This window comes from Eublepharis macularius, chromosome 5 (genome assembly GCF_028583425.1).
Source record: "Eublepharis macularius isolate TG4126 chromosome 5, MPM_Emac_v1.0, whole genome shotgun sequence".
Classification (NCBI taxonomy): domain Eukaryota; kingdom Metazoa; phylum Chordata; class Lepidosauria; order Squamata; family Eublepharidae; genus Eublepharis; species Eublepharis macularius.
The window spans coordinates 128,122,266-128,140,936 of record NC_072794.1 but is presented as its reverse complement, the minus strand read 5'-3'; the positions used below and the strand labels follow the sequence as shown (position 1 = coordinate 128,140,936).

Genomic DNA, 18,671 nt, shown 5'->3' with positions numbered 1-18,671 from the left:
GTTTTTTATTCCTTCACTCAATCATTACCCAAAAGGAAAACTACAACCAAGAACTCAGAAGAAAAATGAGACTTGGAAGGGATGAAGCATCTCAAAAAGATCTGCAACGATAAGGATATGTCACTAGAGACCAACATCAAGCCATGAAGGAACTAGAAAAGATCCTTAAAATTAAGGATGTCTTTTTGGGGACCAAGATCAAGATAATTCAAATGACGATATTCCTTTTTACTATTTATGGATGTGAAAGTTGGACAATGAAGAAAGCTGACAGGAAGAAAATTGATTCATCTGAAATGTGGAGATGGAGGAGAGTTTTGTGGATAACCATGAATGGCCAAAAAGACAAATAAGTGGGTTATAGATCAAATCAAGCCTGAATTCTCCCTAGAAGCTAAAATGACAACATTGAGGCTATATACTTTGGTCACATTATGAGAAGAAAAGAGTTTCTGGAAAAGTCAATAATGCTAGGAAAAGTTGAAGGACATGTTCTCCAGTTTGCATGATCTGAGTAAGTCTGTTAATGACAGACGTTTTGGAGGTCTCATTCATAGGGTTGCCATAAGTTGGAAACGACTTGACAGCACATAAAACACACACACACAAGCATATACAGAAGAATGAAATTCCTCCCTTTTTCTTATTTAAACTCTATTTTGCTAATTTTTATTGGGGGGTTTTCCAACTCAGTGATTTCATATTTTTCACCTAAGACAATATAACCTTAGATCAACACCTCATGGAACCAACACACTTATCAGATCAGTGCAGAACACGGCAATTTTTGCTTCCCTAGAAGAACCAGCAGAAGGAAAGTTTTCTTCTGTGAAAAGTTATATTTGTAATCTAACACAGAAAGCTGTCTCAAACTGAGTCGGGCCCTAAGTTTTCTAGTCTAGTGTTACATCTACTCTGACAGACAGTAGGTCTCCAAGATTTCAGGCTGGGTCTGTCTCAGACTTGCCACTTGAGATCTTTTATCTAGAGATGCTGTGAAGTGATCTCAACACCTCCTCATAGAAAACAGATACTCGAATATCAAGTTTCGCCCCTCCCCCAGCTCTGCATCAAGAAAACATCCCCTCCCTATTCAGGAAGATTCAGGCAGTGTTAAAGCACTTATTTATTCATTTATAAATACTGTAGTGTTTACAAGCATCATATAGATGTGAATATTATTCCCAAACTTTCAAACATAGTACTTTGAACACTATATAACAATCAGTAAAACAAAAATCATTCATCTCAGAGTTTGAAAGGCCACTCATAAAGTTGCATAAAAATACATTCTTTCCCACCACTCACAGGCTAGTCTTCTCTCCAAGTACTGTATTTACACACATCTGTAAAACTCTCCTTAAAACAGGTAAGTACAGAATACTTGCTGCTCAGGAAGTTAGCAAGCCAACAGCGGAACACCACACTCTCTTTTCTAGGAGTCAGCATTTTAAGAGAGTTCTTGTTGCTAGGCTCTTCAACAGCATGAGCTAAGGCGGGGGGGAAGCACAACAGGTCTTGTAGCAATGAGTTAGGCCTTGCTGTTGCTCAGAGTTTTACTGAGACAGTTAAAAAGACGCATTTACCAACTCACCCCAGAAAGAGAGAGGAAAGGAGTGTCACGGGAAAGAAACAAGAGAAGAAAAGAACCGACCATGGATGTGGCCCATTTCAAGCACCAACACTTGTGAGCTGTTCAGAGCTACCCTTGGTATGAAGCTCTTCTTGGAACATGCTGCCTCAAGTAGTCAAGTCACACAAAACTCTTTAAAACGTGAAGGCAAATGTGATCCAACCTTAACCCCGTCCAAGAAAGGCCCTTAGGGACTTGGTAAGCTCAAAGCAAAGAAGTTCTCTTTTGAGAGAGATTTATATCCTTTTCTACATCTCTAAAAGTAGGAGTACACATACAAGTGCTGGATTCAGGAGCTGCCCTATGCTTCAGATAGGCTATTACAGCAGCAGCTTATGATGAAAGTATGAAGAAAAAGGACCTACAGCAAACTTGTAGCACAGCATCAGGACTTGGAAGGGTTGTATAAAAGGTGTCACCAATGCAAGTGACAGAACTATGATCTCAGCAAGAAATGGAGGCTTCAAATACCTGAGAAATATTGCCAAAGCAGGATCACTTTCAACTACTGATGGACAAAAAGCAATGAGAAAGACATCCAGAAAGAGACAAAATTCAAGATGGAATTTTGAAGTGTATGATCACAAGCAACCCACCACCTTTAAAACAAATTATGGTGGTAAGGAGAACAATATACACTGTATTCTTGTCCTAAGTGTATTTTGAGTTGAACTGTGTTTTCTATTTATTGTCAGGAAATTGGCTATTTCATCATCTGGTAATGCTGCAGAAACCCGAGTTATAGTGCGTAAGATAAAGGCTGGAAAATGACTACGTTTTCCTCTCTACTACTTTTGATCACATATCATACACTTTATCCTGAACCTTTCAGACCATCCCATCTGTTCAGATGGAAACAGACCTGACTTTCCTAGGTAATATAAAATAAATGGCACTCTCCTGTTTACCCAAGCACAACTGTAGCTAGTTTTATCATTTCTTGTGACTCCGTAGAAGTAAGAGCTTTAACTGCTAATGAACATCCACACTAATGGAGGAGGTTCGCCTATATCAGCCTAAGGAGGAAGTGATACAGTAACAATTACAATGCTGCCAGGTATCTATATGGCTGACCTCAAATAATCAAAGTCAATTCCACATGGACAGAAAACCATTAACCAATCTGAAGGTATTTAACAGAATGTAGCATGCTCATAACACTTCCATTCTTACAGGTATTTTATTCAATGACTGGCTGAAACACATCTTTTCACTTCTCTAGACTTGTCCATTAATCCTCTATTAACAGCAAACCAATACAGATACAATGAGAACTGCTACTACACTGTACTTGGTCAACTAACATAAGCCACCTTGAAAACATACTTGCCTCTACAGCTTATACCTCTATTGTCCATTTGACATTTTCCACCAACTGCTCAGCCTTTATTCACTGTTACAGCTGTACACCCATATTTCTAAAATATATCATAGCTCCTCTTAATGCAAGTCGGCCACAAAATGTCAGCTCTTGAGACAACTTTATACAAGTTCCCTTTATTCAGTCCTTCCTGCATGTCTCTAGCTTCACCTGAAACTTTGCTTTGACCAACAACTCTGCCCCCACCAAAACCTTACATATATGTTTTGTGGGCAACGAAGCCAGTCCTGTTTCTTCCTTACTCTTGAGTTCTCAAGTCAAATAAATAGTTGCAAAGCAATTTTGCTTTGGAAGAAATTTATAAGACCTTATACATACATGCATAAAGCTTGTGATGTACATCTTAGCTATAAAAGCTTTTGAAGTGTAAGGTTATAAGAATAAGAAAGTAGTATGGCAGAAGGCTCTACCGAGAAGTCGAAAGAAACATTTTCCAGTGCTCACAGCTTGAAAACCCATATAGCACACTCAGAATAAGCTTTCAGTATTTTCCTTATATAATTTGCAATTTATGCACAGAACATTCTAGCATACTCCATAATTATACCATTATATAAAATCTTCCTAAACACTAAAATTTACCAATCATTAAGCCATCATTATCTAGTAAAACTAATTTTGCATCGCTGAATTTTCTAAGTTAAAAACAGATGTTAATCTGCTTGTGCATGAGCTCTCCTATCTTCATCAGAAAAGTCTGCTTCTTCCTTTAAAACCTGTATTAAAATCATAGTTTATTTCAACGCTGGCATAAAAATGGGTTTGCAAGTAATTTACTTGGACAAACCCTTGATAATTTTATCAAGGGAGAAAAAGCTGAGTATTGAACAAGGAAAATTGTATCAGAATGCATACCTTGCAGTTCAGAATATCAAGATGCATCACAACTGCTCTCAATGGCTCCTGGGATAGCCTGATGCCATTATTTCTATAGCACCAAGTTAGAGATTTGGCTAATCAAGCAGATTATTTTGTTCGCACAATTTCCAACTAAACAGGATGCAGGTTTGTATGTCACATCCTAGCTTTAGAAGTGTTTAGTCCATATGGCACCATCTTTCATGTTTCCTAAATCCTATCAAAACTAGTATAAGTTTTGCCATTAAGATCATATAGATGAAACTGTGTCAATGGTTTGATCATATTTCAGTAGAAACTGAATACAGCAGAATTTCAGATAATCACTACAGAATAGATTATAACTGAGTGTTTATGACAAAGTTTAAAGAGGATCAGATGAAATTCCTTGTCCATATAAAGATCAGCCAGATAAGTAAGCTAATAGCATGCCAAAGACTTGGAAAGTATCACTCACGAAGAGATCAGAACATACATTAGTATAAAGACAGGTACCAGTTCCTGGGTCACCTAGATCTGGAACAAGAAGTGGACCATAAGGCAATCATCAACCCTAACCATAAAAAAAAAGTAGATTGACAAGAGAAATGGATAATGTCAGTAAAACTATAAGGAACTACACGATTTAACTGACCAATCCAAAAACCTGAATGTTTTTCAAAAAGATTTAGATGAAAGGCAACTTCTAGGCTCATAAGGCCTACAGCTTGTTGAAAACTCAGGTTCTGCTTTCTTACTGTTCAAAATTTGTGTGCAAAAATGTTTACCATACTAGAATGTGAAACCAAAGGACAAAAGCAACTCTGCTGGCCAATTCAGAGATGGGGATGACTAGCTATTGAGAACATTCTTTACAGTTCTATTTAGCTGACAGGAATACATACATCTGGATAAGAAACATCCAAAGATGATGAAAGCCAGCCATACTTTTGCCTAGAAGGTGATCCATCGCAGAACAAATACAAATTGAAAACATCTTGCCTCACTGAGTACCACTAGTAATGTCCTACCTTGACATAACTCACTCAAATCTAGTAGTGACTGGATAGTCTCAGTCCCCAAAGGTTTTTTGCTAAGTAATGGTGAGAAAGTTACACCAAAACTAAAGCTTCTGAAGTGCAGATATAAATAACTTCATAAAACCAATAGCATATCTTGGAAAAGAAAGAACGTAAGGAAGAAAGCAGCAGCCCACTGAACAAGATGATATTAACAAGGACTCTTCTCATTTGGTTCCACAGTAAAAGCTGGTTCCTCAGGACTGTAGAAAACAGGAAAATATGCCGTATGAAATGGTGACATTATGCGAATTCATGACAGTGAACTCATTCATTTACAGCAAGCACAGAAAATGGGGCTTGAGCAATGCCTGCTGGTAACTTCCTTAGTAGATGTAAACTCATTCACGTTTTACAAGAGGAAAAATGATTGCTCTATCAAATATGATGCAGCACGTTCAAGTCTTTCCATTAAGATTGAGGGCCATCACTTCCTACAGTGGCTCCTCTACTCAATCTCTCTACATTTTCTACTTTAAACGTCCCAAACACTCCTTATACCTTCAACTGATTTAACATCCACTGAAAATTTACCATAGTTATACAAAATGTCCATCCAGATACTTTGTAGGGCTTTTCATCCAGTGTTACAATTTCATAAAAGATTTCATAGAACTGGGAACTTGATAAACCGTTTCTGCTGTTTAGTAGATTTTCAGTAGAATTGCAGGGGCAGAATGTTAGCCCAAGAGTGCAGAGCCTAAAAAATCTATTATTAAGCAGCACCCGAAAAGGTTATAGAAAGAAACAGCAGGAAGCATCATCAGGTGGGCTATAAAGGTGAAGAAAAACAAAGGAAGAAAAACCACTGATTTGGATCCTAAAGTTAAGTTAGATTTAAAATCTTGTATTAAATAAGCCAGTCAGCTACTGAGACACATGGAGAACCCAAATCTCCAAGCCAAGTAACTGTTGTCATAGACTCTCAGAGAAATAAGTAACTGTGGCATTCACAGCATTGCAGACTCCCAAATACCAGAAGGGAGATGGATACATCTTCAGTGACAATTCCCAGTCTCACTCACTACCCCCTATTCCACCACCTTAAGACATGTTGGATCAACACAATATAGTCATTTCTATATCACTTATTACAGTAGGATGCTTCTTTCCATTGGTTATAGTGGACGGAAATACAGCAGATTGTTTGGGTTGCTCAGAGGAAACTAGTCCATTTTTGTCCCTTTAAATGATGGAGTTGTTTCAACATTCTAAAAATAATAAAACAGGTGGTGGGATATGCCATGTGTTTGGGGGCAAAGGGATAAACACTGTGCAATATGAAAATGCCCAGCAAGGTACAAGGTAGTAGAGGGTGTGACAATCTGATCCATCTTTGAAATGCCAGAAGTTGTTTCAACTGGAGGATCAGAAGCGAGTGGCAGGGTTGGCAGCTTGTGCACAGAAGTCTTCTCTTTATATCCATCCTCTACTCAGTGTACTATTTTGAGAGTTTACTGATGACTCGGATGAGTGCTCCATTTTCGTCCTTCAGCCGCTGATTGTCTGACTTTAGATCTGTCAAAACCTGTTCAGACAGAACATAAGTCATGTGTTAATTATTTAATCATGGACTTGTCCTCCGATTCCTCATGTAGCTAATTGTTGTTCTTTGTAGCCACAGTGGTCAAGAGGCATACAGCCACCTAATATTCATTTTAAAGTATCTCAGAAATAGGTAATGTAGCCCATGCAGTACAGTTCCCATAAACCAACCCAATTGCATTATATCTTTACAGAGCAAAATAGAATTGACTCTTCAGTCTTTACAGATTGCAGAACAGAAACGAGTATACTATGTTGCAACACACACTAGTAAATGGAGGAAAATACAAATGTTATTGGGTATGATGAAGGACTGGAGAATGATGTTAATCTAGCACACCTCAAGGGCCCTATAACCCTGGATATTTGAACTCTTTTGCTTTCCCTCATGTTAGGAAATGCACTTAACTTGTAACTTGTAGGAAGGAATCTAGTGCAAGAAAGCAGGGAACATCACACAACTTCAGAGTATTTAAAGCAGTTTCTAACCATGTTTATATTGTGTACAATTACTGATGACTGGATGTAGGAAAATTCTGTTGCAGAGTTCTATGGCTATTTTTTCCAAAATATGGAAGCAACAGTCATGTAGAGACATTTTGCTCATAAGAAATTATTACCATGTACATTTACTATCCAAATCCACCCTTTCAATGCCCCAAAGAAACATATGCACACCCTTCCCCCCGGTGGCCTAAAACACAATAATTTGTGTTTGAAGAGATTATATGAAGAGATTTGTTTCATAAAGTGTTCTTTAGGCAAAGTGTTCAAATACCTTTCATTAAAATTATCACCAGTATTGTTATCTGAAGGAAGTCCCCTTCAATAAATGAACAATTTTCTAACAAGACACAGAATCCATTTTAATTTAATATATCCAAATGAATGGCAAGCAGCCAGCAAGAAGAGTTAATGCCAAGCAATTCTGGATAACAAGCCACCTAAGAATGATCTATTTTGAGCTATAAGAGAAGCTTGAGATTATTATGCCTTTAGTAACAGCGTAGTATGTAGTACTTGGTGGTGTGGTTAGAGCTTGCTTTCCAGACCACTGAGCATTTTGCCAGCTACATCAAGCTCTCGGGAATTTCAAAGACTGGCCTCTGTTGAGAGAAGTGACCAGGTACCCATGAGATGAGGGATACTGGAATGATGCCTTATATTGTCCAAAGCCATATAGCCAGGGGTCCCCAACCTTTTTGAGTCTGCAGACACCTTTGGAATTCTGTCATATGGTGGTGGTGGGCACAACCACAAAACTGCTACAGCAGGAGGTGAAGCCAACCACGAATGTCAGGGAGTGAGTTCATGCATAATAGTAACTCTTCAACTTTTCAGGTAGAAGCTCTGTTTTAAATGCCTTTTAAAATGAATATATTGTTTAAATATATTTTCTTGCATATACACAGCTTACCTCCAGATACGTAGTGAAGATCCTTGTGCTGTGGTGGCAGCTGCTACCAAAGCAACTGTTTCAAAATCTGCACAGCCATTCAGATCTCCAATGGCCAAACTGAAGCTGGACAAAAGCTTCAGCTGACCCCACCCGCTTTTTAAAAAGACACTTAGTGGGTGCCAAGAAAGGTGTCAGACAGTGCCATGGTGCCCACAGTTACCACGTTGGGGGCTCCTGCTCTAAGGAGAGGAGACCAGCTATCAACACTTGCAAAATAATACCATGGAGGGACACTTCAAACATGACATGTTAACTCACAAGCATGATATGTTTACCTATTGTGTGGAAACGTGTCAGGTTTTATATGTACAGCTCTGTACACACACATATGCACCACACTCCTTAGAAAGATTCTACCAGCAGAAAGGAGAGATTGTGCATAATGTGACCAACAGTGTATGTCATACTTTTCTCCTGGACATGTGAAGGCCCCAAAAAGATGATGCAGAAAATTTCAAGGGAAAAACATGCTTTTAGACAACATCACTCACTCAAAATATACAGTAGGAAGGTTTGCACAGAAGACAATCCACAGCATTAGAAAATAATTTCTCTATATAGTGTAGCCATATACAGCACTCAAATCCAAGATGCATTTCTGCATCCAGAAGGTGCTGCTATCTGTATCATTGGAACATTCTTTGCGTGTATGTTGCTGCTTACCTTTGATCTAGCTTGCTGGAGGCAAGAGAAACCAAGAACCGCCACCCTGTGGTTAATCCTGGCCGCTCTTTCTTCAGAACGGAACCTGCCCTGCCTTGCTGGAGAGTACTTTCAAGGATACATACGTTGAAACGTGACTGTTAAGGCACTATATAATGCGTATGTTACACACTATTAAGCAGTTGAATGCTTTCAGTTTTTAACTTGTATCGAAGTATGGTGCTAGTCAGATTGTGAATATATGAGATGGTTTCTGCCCAAGAAATACTTTGCTTATTAGAAAACTTTGTTTTCTATTTTCAGTGTTCTTACCTTTCAGATGACAAAACTATGATACAGGTGATAAGGTAGCATAAGATGAACCAATTTTCAGCTCTCTCTCATTAGTATTGGATGTATTTGAAATTTTGCTTGTAGCAAAATAAGGCATTTATAATTAAATGCTTAAATTTCAAAAACATGTATATGCAACTATGTTATAACTGTTGCATTTTAGTTAGATAAGTTTAGGCTTCATAAGAAAGTACTGCAAATATTTCAGTTTATTTACTTCCTACCACTTGTTTCTGTCCAGTTTTTTTTTTAATACTATGGATTCAAATTTTCTGGAAATTCGAATTCTCTATTCTCTCTCAAAACTTATCTAGTATTCACATTTGACAGTTTGAATACTTAGAAAAGCAACAAGAGTTTCGTTGTCAGTACTGTGATATGAAATGCAATATTTAGTAAAGGTAAAGGCAAGTTATTTTTTAACAGTTGTAGTCATAATAGACACCGTAATGAAATGCCAACCAGATTTCAGCCTATGCTGGCACGTATCTTTTTATATTTGCTTGAGTAGGTCTAAAGTTCCAAAACTCACATACTTAAATTATCTTCCTGCATATTAGCATCAACTGAATTGTCCAGATAAAGCACAGCACTGGACTCTCTCTAAAGACTTAAGTACATCACAATGTAAATGAGGCTGTAATCTGTTACACAAACAAATTCAAGTGTGCATATTCAGACCTTACAAAGAGAAGGCAGACCCAAAACCAATGCAGTTTCACATTTTTACTGTGAACTGTATGCCATTGAATCAACAGGGCTAGGTAACAAGGACCTTCTAGGTAACAACAACATTAAAACCTTCGACATCTTTGATACCGTTTTCTAAACATCACAAGCAACACTGAGAAACTGCATCATTATCATTTTATAGAAACTGGAACACAGCGATACAAGGATAAGATTACTTGAGCCAATACATGATGTGTCCCAATGCTTCACATTTATCAAAGGCTCCCTTCCGTAACTCTTGGAAACCAGATGGGCCCAAAATGTAAAAGGTGATTGGTTAAATATGGTGGCAGTTAAACATGCTTTTGTTTTAAGCAATGCAAAAGGACATGGCTGCACAATATACCCTTGAGTTTATTTCCACAACTGGATATCCAGGAGTCACCACACCATTTTCCATCAAATAAATTCACACTATAAACAGTAAAAACATGTATGCTGGAATCTTATAAGTGTTTCCATGAATACATAGGGGAATACTTTATTCTCTATGTAAATGTGGTTAACAGGAAGTTGTAAATAGTTTCTGTAATACTAGTGGAAGGAAGAGGACAATGCTTTAAATGCTATCCCACCACTTAAATAATTTTTCTGCAAAGAAGTCTGGTACCCAAGTATCAAATTATTGCAACATACAAAAGAGAATGATTCAAAATGACCTACACACTGCTATGTGACCCCCTCCCTCAATAACCTTAGGCAGTTATGGAGTAAGTAGGGAAGAAGAACCTCTGAAAGAAAATTTCAGTGCTGGAGATGATGGTGCTTAATGTGGTTCCTGTGATCTTATCAGATTGATGATAGTGTAAATCTCTTCATTCTGGTTCACCAAGCAATTGAACTGCTAATCAAAGCTGAAAAAGGCCATCCAGCTTCTCAAATGCCATCAACAAAATCTACAAAATCTAAACCTTCACAGAAGAACTCAGACACTCTCAAAGACTTCCTCAAAAACTCTACTGAAAGTAAAACCTAGGGTCCGATGAACCAAAATTACATACATTTTTTTCTTGTTGCCCCTCCTCAGCAGATTTTACAGTCAAAGTTCTATATTATCTTGGATTTCTCAAACCGGAAATGGAAACTGAATTTAAAAAACCAGCTTGGTCCTATTATTTAAATATTTATACTCCACCTTTCCCATAGCTCACAGGCAGAGTCAGTGAAAGTGAGAAGCAATTCATAAAGAGAATGAGACCAAAAACTAGGGCTAATCAGATCTCAGAAGCTAAGCAGGGTTGGCCTTGGTTAGTAATTAGATGGGAGACCTCCAACGACGACCAGGATTGCAGAGGCAGGCAATGGCTAAACCACCTGTTAGCCTCTTGTCATAAGTCAGCTACGACTCAACACCACCACAGCCCATTTTAAAGGCTTCCCTGAGATCATGGAAGGGGACAGCATGCCAGAATTCATGGTTAACTATGGTAGTGTTAGAAACTGATAAAATGATTTGATGACTGAAACATGGATACCAGAAAGACAATAATTTAAGCATGTTTCATTAAAGAAACTACTAGAATTAAAATGGGAAAGGGAAGTGGAAATGGGCTGCTCACTGTCTCAGCTAAAAATTGTAGAAACAAACTTAAAATGATCTGATAGTTCTTGTATCCATACCAAATTAGAATCAGACAAATTACAACTCTTGGATACCTACAGGTTCCTATAAATCAATAGTTTTATGAGGAGGGGAATAAGAAGTCTAAGCTTCTTGCTGGACAAATAACATGTAAATTAGCTCATAGTTACATGAGCTAATCAGCAATAGTAATAATTGCTCTCTTTAAGTATTTAAAAAGCTGTCACTTAGAGGAGGAAAGGAAGCTGTTTCTGTTGCCAACAGAGGATAAGATTCGAAACAGTGGGTTTAAACTACAGGAGGGAAGGTACTGGCTGGACATTAAGAAAAATTCTTCACATTAAGAGTAATTAAGCAGTGGAATCAGCTGCCTAAGAATGTGGTGGGTGCCTCAGTGGCAGTATTCAAGGAGTGGCTGGACAAATACTTGTTGGGGATGCTTTAGGCTGTTCCTACACTGAAGTTGAACTAGATGGTCTGTAAGACCTCTTCCAACTCTATGATTCTATGACTGCAACAATGATCAGACCATAGCACTAATTTCCAATGCAAGCAAAGTAATGTTCATAATTCTACAACAAAGACTCTTACCATATATGGAATGAGAAATGCCAGATGTTCAAGCTGGATTCAGAAATGGAAAAGGCACTAGAGATCATTTTGCAAATTTACAATAGTTAATGAAACACACCAGAGAACGCCAGAAGAAAATCAGCTTGTGTTTTATAGATTACAGCAAAGCTTTTGACTGTGTAGATCATGAAAAGCTATGGATGGTGTTAAAAGAGTGCACCACAATACCTGATTAACTACAGCACCCTTCTTTATTAATAAAAAGGCCCCAGTGACCTGTGCATGGGAAGATAAGAGAAGTTACGTTTTCTGTCTTCTGATACATGGATACAATTGAGGCTGGTGTGAATGCTGGTAATACAGTAAGATTCGCTGCTTAAGTCTGCCAGCTATAAATAACTGTTTTGATATTTAATGGAGACAAAGATGTATATTATCTCCCTATCTGTTAAATCTGTTCAATCTATATGCAGAACATATCATATAGAAAGCTGGCTAGATGAAAGTGGCATGAAGATTGGTGGAAGGAACATTAACATTTGAGATATGCAGATGACACCATATTACTGGCAGAAAACAGTACAGACTCAAAACGCCTAGTGATGAAGATTAGAGGAGAAAGTGCCAAAGCAGGATAACAGCTGACCATCAAGAAGACAAAAGTAATTACTACTGAGGAATTATACAACTTTTAGGTTGACAATGAAGAAAATTGTTAAAAGATTTTCTATTCCTTGGCTCCGTCATTACTCCAAAGGGAGACAGCGACTCAGCATTCAGAAGGAGAGTGAAACTTGGAAGGGCAGCCATGAAGTATCTCAAAAAGTTCTGCAAGGATAAGGATATGTCGCTGGAGACTAGCATCAAGATAATTCATATGACAGTATTCCCCATTATTGACTGAAGTGGCATTTTAAAAAAGCCTTTATTTTCAAATTAGGTTTTGGCCTCAAATTTATTCATTGTATAATTATATAATAATTTTTAAGCTAAAGTATGTATAAATGGCTTAGACACAGATCCCTTTCATTCTTTTTTTGCGGCATTTGACAGGAGAGTCTGTTATCATTGCTGCTTTGTTGCTGGTCTTTATAGATAAAACTTTTTGTTTTGGTTATCAGAGAAAATGAAGAGATTAAATGGGACATAATTAGTGATTAATTTATGGTCATAATTTATATGCAGATGATGTTGCAATCTTCACACCTAAGCCAGAGTGCTCTCTCAAAAACAGGAAATAATTAATGCATTCTGGCAAGGTTTCAGGGCTTAAAATAAAGTCAGATAGATTTTAAAATGAAGAACAAAATTTGGAAATTAAGAAAATATCTCATTTACAATGGGCCTCTAAAACACGGAAATATCTAGATATACATATACATCAGGCGCAGAGTGGTAAGCTGCAGTACTGCAGTCCAAGCTCTGCTCACGACCTGAGTTCGATCCCAGTGGAAGCTGGGTTCAGGTAGCCGGCTCAAGGTTGACTCAGCCTTCCATCCTTCCGAGGTCGGTAAAATGAGTATCCAGTTTCCTGGGGGTAAAGTGTAGATGACTGTGGAAGGCAATGGCAAACCACCCCGTAAAAAGTCTGCCAAGAAAACGTCGTGATGTGATGTCCCCCCCATGGGTCAGTAATGACTTGGTGCTTGCACAGGGGACTACCTTTACCTTTACCTTTACATATTATATAAAATAAGAATTTAATTAAGATGGTCCCTTGCCTATAATGGGAAAAAGCAACTCTAACGCATAGCACAAACTATAATTTTTATGATTTAATAGACTTGCTATTATTGAACAAGTCATCTTTCCAAAGATTTTTTTTCCCTTTCTCCTCAATCCGTACATTTGATTCTTGAACAACAGCTACCTATATCAAGGGAATAAAACCTAGATGTAATAAAGGATTTTTAAAGGACTGTTTAGTAGTTCCTAACATCAGTCAAATATGAATTCCACATTATAAACTTTAAACATTTATTTTGAAGCTGAAACCAATGTGCTTTAACATGGGGAAACTTGAAATACAAAATATTCCCTGTAGCAAATTTCTTTTTTCCTTTCCAGTCAACTTGCTTAATAATTACATTGATATTCTCTTAACTTGCAACACGGGCAGCTCAACCCTAAGGGGGGGGGGAAGTGCATAGGGAAAGAACTGAGGCTTGCATGGGCATAAATGGCTCTTATGTTGACGTTAACCCCTCCACGCTGGTGCCCACCCGAGGCGCATTACCACAGATGGGTTGCCACTAGCGGCCACACTTGGCGGCCAGGCAGAGATGCAAGTATGGCACAAGTCCCCATGCTGCCGTGGAAGGGGGCGGGGCACAAGTTAGTCTGCTTCCAAAGCTACTCCAGGCCCAGGCATGCCCCCTGCAGCAGCAGAAAGTTACACCATGAAAAAGGCAGGCGTAGCCCATAGGTGCCCATTGAACGGGGAAAACTCGTGCACCTCTCTCGGCACCCAGCCCCGTCCCCGCAGCCCGAAGGAGCATAGGACGGGAACTACTACGGGGACAATCCGTGTGCACTTCTGGGGTGGGCGAGCCCCCCTTCCCGCCCCCAATCACCTGCTCACACACCCTACAAAACGTCCAGCGGCGCTGCTCATGATCTCAGGTAGGTGAGCACACAGCTGAAGGCTCTGCCCATCTGCCTTCTGCCGTGGGTACTTTGTGCACAAGGCGGGAGAGTGCACTAGAGGGGACTTAGCAGGAAAACTGGGAAAACTTTGCACTTGCTCAAGGGAAGAAGGGCAAAGTCCAGAATGTCTGTCTAACTAACAATAACCACTCAAGTCTCCTTGCAGGTTATCTGACTGAAGTTCCAGTTCAGTAAGAAGCGAGGGAGTACTTACAGGTAAGAAGGAGATGGGGCGGCGGCTAACCCGGCTCACTGATTTGTGCCGGCTGCCCCATCACCTGAACTCACCTGACCACTAGCCTCTTCAGGTGAGGCTTGGCAGGGGAGGGGACGGTGGCGGCAGCCCCTGCCTGCCCCAGAGGCAGTTGCCCAGAAAACTACTCTTGACCGGGTGTTTAACTACCTGTTGACTTTCTCCCTTAAAGGTAAAATCATCCCAAGGCAGAGCGCTTCCTTGCCAGAGGGTCATGCATCATCTGGTCGCTAGCTGCACCTGTGGGGCTGCCGCTGCTGCTCTCTACTATGTGCATCTTCCCAGATGTTGGAGTTTGGGCTTGGCCTCGGCCATGAATCGGGCTGGGTTACTTGCAGCACATGTGTCTCTTTCCCTTGCAGGCACGTCGTGACTCGTCCAGGAGATGACAGATCATGTCTGCTTCAGCCCTCCCCCCCCCTCCCAGTAATTCTCCGCGAGTGCCATTCGGATTCAGCCCAGGGAGAAGTTTCCCAAGGCAATCTGCATCTCAGCCTCGCCCCTGGAAGTGCAGAACGAGGGCTGCGCAAATGGCCTAGACTCCCTTTCCAGCCGAGGGACATCGGCACTTTTTCCAGTTTAATAAAACATGTTGAAAAACAACAAACTGCTGTGTTTGCATGCTTGCCTGACATTGCCAGTAGCCGGTCCCTCAACTCCCTGTCAGAATGTCCTCTCATACATCCCTGCAAATGTTTCAAGTGGCGCCCATCCAGCCTCCCTGCCCCTTCCTCTCCTCAATGTGACTTCAGGCAGTGGGGTGGGAATTGAAGTGTGGCCCATGAATGTCTGCGGTGGGGAGGCTGAGGACTTTCATTCTCTGATAGTCTGAGATGCTGGCATCTGATAAGCCAGGAAGCTGGTTGCTGCATGTGGGAAGTTGCTGCCAGGGGTTGGGGGTGTAGTTACTGGGCATCCCCCTCTTTTTTGCCATTTGCGGAAGCAGGGATGGACTTGGGAAATCTAGCGTGTGGAGGGACTGTCAGCCCATGTCTCGCATCGTAGAGATGCAGTGATATGTTCAAGTGGTGCCGCCACAAGTTTGTGGGTGCTTTTCATTCCCCTCACTTCCAATCGGCCCTCTGGCCTCCCACATGGTTTCCAATGGGCATACCTGTCACTCATTGAAGGACTCGCCTCCCCCCTACCTGCCTCTCCGGAACCTGGGGATTAATTAGGGTTGCCAGTCTCCAAGTGGTAGCTGGAGATCTCCCAGAATTACAACTGATCTCCAGGCAACAAAGATCAGTTCCCTACCTTCTGGCCCTCAGGGAGGTGGCACCTGTTTCTTGTGGTGGTGGCGGCGGTGATGAGGGGGTTTGCTGGCGCACCAAGCTGCAGCCACCAGCCAGGCCCTCATCAGAAATGAGGGCTTGACGGGCAAGAGGGTGGGTGTCTAATCCGCACCTTCAGTGTTACCTTTGCCTCCTCTCCCCAGCAGGGAATGTCTGCTCCCTGACGAGGGGGTGTTGGTGAGCAGCGGGGAACACACGCCCTCCCCATTGGCTGTGCCTCTGCTTGCTCCTCACCTGCCTGTGCAGCCATTGGCTGGTGTGGGTGGGGTTGTCAGGGGAACAGCGGGCGAGTGCTCTTGGCTGCAGCTGTGCCTCGCCTTACTGAGCTCAGCCACTGGTGGGACTCTCTGGCAAAAGTCCATAGGGAGGAGTGGGGCGGCGCCACATTTACGTCCATGCATGAGCGACGGCGCTGTCTCATAGTTTAGGATTGAGGTGTAAAAATCCTAGTGTTAATGAGCTATCATATTAACTCTTATCTAGCCCCTTTACAGAATTTTAAAATTCCTCCATTATGACACGATTTTCTACAACAGAGAGGACTGTACCTTGTGAGAATATCCTTACTAAGGCTTAGTTTATGGATAAAAACACTCTTCAAACTAAAATAGGTGGTCAAAATATATCATGGTATAAATATCTACAAACAATAATTTTAATCAGAATTCGGTTTCTATACCACAAATTTCAGGGGATCAAACTTCTTTTGAATTTATCTTACAACCAAACTTAGCTGCATAAGTAGATCAGTTTCATCATCATAAAATTTATTATTAAATTTCAAATATGATAATTCAAGTATTGTCCACTATTTCCTTTCCTTCTCATCAATAGATACGTCTAAGCCTCCCTGGTTTCTGGATCAATGAAATCTGCTTATGCTGAAGCAATAATATTAGAACTAGTGATGTTACAAATATAAGAACTCTTGGATGACAACTGTTAAATAGTAAGTGTGGCATATCAAGTTAAAAGTTAAACAGAACAAGCAAATAAAGCAGACACCCAGAAAGCTCAAAACATCAGCAAACAGGTTAATGCTTCATTAAAAATTGTACAACTATCTTTACCTATTACAGCACAGCAGGAAGTACTCTTCTTTAAAAGTACAGTAGGAAGACTGAAAATACCAAGTACAACTTTTAGCACTAGACATTTATTTCCGCATCTTATATATACATGTTTATATTGTTTATTCATGATACTCAGAGAAATGCTGACTTAATATTTACCTAATTTTAGTATACAGAACCTGACCACCAATTGCAAGCCCAAATAATGTTAAACTAAAGCCTGCAAGTTTCAACCCTTAGAAAAATGACAGATGTATTAAGAGCAATAATCTCCCAGTTTCAACAATGACGAGATGTGCTTTGTTCAGGAAATCCACAGGACATGATGCTATCATCACACTATGTCCGGCAACACATACTCAGCTTCTACAAGGAAAGTAGAAGGGCACTGCTGACACTTGATAATATATATAACATTGGAAGATGAACAAGTGAATAAACCTGAGATGTTATAACTGGTGTTGTTAGATCCAGTGATCGTGTTGTCAGAGTAAATATGGGGAGAGAGTCTACAATGCCCTTCCACTCTCAACACTGAGCAAACAAGTCTGTTCCCATGCTAAAGAATAATTGTACATAAATCTGACATTAAAAATCACAATATTCAAAAACCAGTGAGAGAATATTTTAATCTTCCAGGACATTCCACTGCTGACTTAGAAGTGGCTGTCTGCAAATAAAGATTACAATGTGAGAGTGCTGAACTGGAATTTATTTGCAAGTTCAGAACAATGGAACCTCCTGGGGCTGAACAGAGACATAGGATTCTTATCTCACTACAGATGCTAACATCTAGGGATGCCAACCCTCTGGCCCTGCTCACCTGGCCAGTGGGTGGGGTAAGAAAGGGGGAAGCAGGTCAGGATCCACCAGAGCATGCATCAAAATGACATGCACTCCAGAGGCCCCAATGACGCACTTCCATTTGAAAACTGGAGGTAACTTCATCAGGGCCTCCAGAGCACGCATGCAAGGAAGGAGGGCTGGGCCCCCCAGCCTGCTTACTGACCATCTATCACTGTTTTTTCAGGTAAGAGGAGCTGGCAACTCTACTAATTTCTGCTCTAATCAAGCTGCACTGTGTCTTTACATCCTGACTCCCTTTTTTATTTCACCCCTCCCACCTACTGACTGGGATATAAAGCCTGAAGGATCTTCATTCGTTCTGTATCTTAAGAAGAGAGCTTTGACTGTCAAAAGCTTATACCCTGAAAATCTTGTTGGTCTCAAAGTTGCCACTGGACTCAAATCCTACTGTTTTTACTGCAGACCAACATGGCTACCTCCCTGAAAATAGTTTATAGTCGTCAACCTGCCTCATCTTACTTTTACAATCAGGTGAAAAAACTAAACACTTTAGCAACTGAGTTAAAAAGAGTTAAAACGTTCCTCACAATTAATTCACTGATAATTCACTGGTTGTTTTTAATGTACTGAATCATTTAACAGACATAGTATGCCATAAAACACTTCAGTAATTAGCCACACTTACCACTGATCCATATGTCAAATGGGGTCACATCTATATATATTTTAGGGGGATTCATAAAGTGCTATCAGATTTACCATCATAAAGTCAGGATTCCT

The 18,671-nt window shown here is 40.2% G+C and overlaps 1 protein-coding gene across 11 annotated transcripts in view; it reads right to left on the bottom strand.

Annotated features, from left to right (window-relative positions):
- Positions 1 to 1,113: 1,113 nt before the first annotated feature.
- Positions 1,114 to 18,671, bottom strand: part of PPP1R12B (protein phosphatase 1 regulatory subunit 12B) — a 179,128-nt gene continuing 161,570 nt past the window's right edge. For 6 of the 11 annotated variants that reach the window (XM_054981472.1, XM_054981474.1, XM_054981479.1 and 3 more), the window contains one exon: positions 6,345 to 6,458. Coding sequence is in view for 5 of the 11 variants with exons in the window: in XM_054981476.1 (XP_054837451.1) it covers positions 6,372 to 6,458 (87 nt within the window). In the remaining 6 variants the exon portion in view is untranslated. Of the gene's footprint in view, positions 6,459 to 18,671 lie in introns of all 11 variants that reach the window. The other 5 variants (XM_054981476.1, XM_054981478.1, XM_054981477.1 and 2 more) reach the window with 1 other exon arrangement.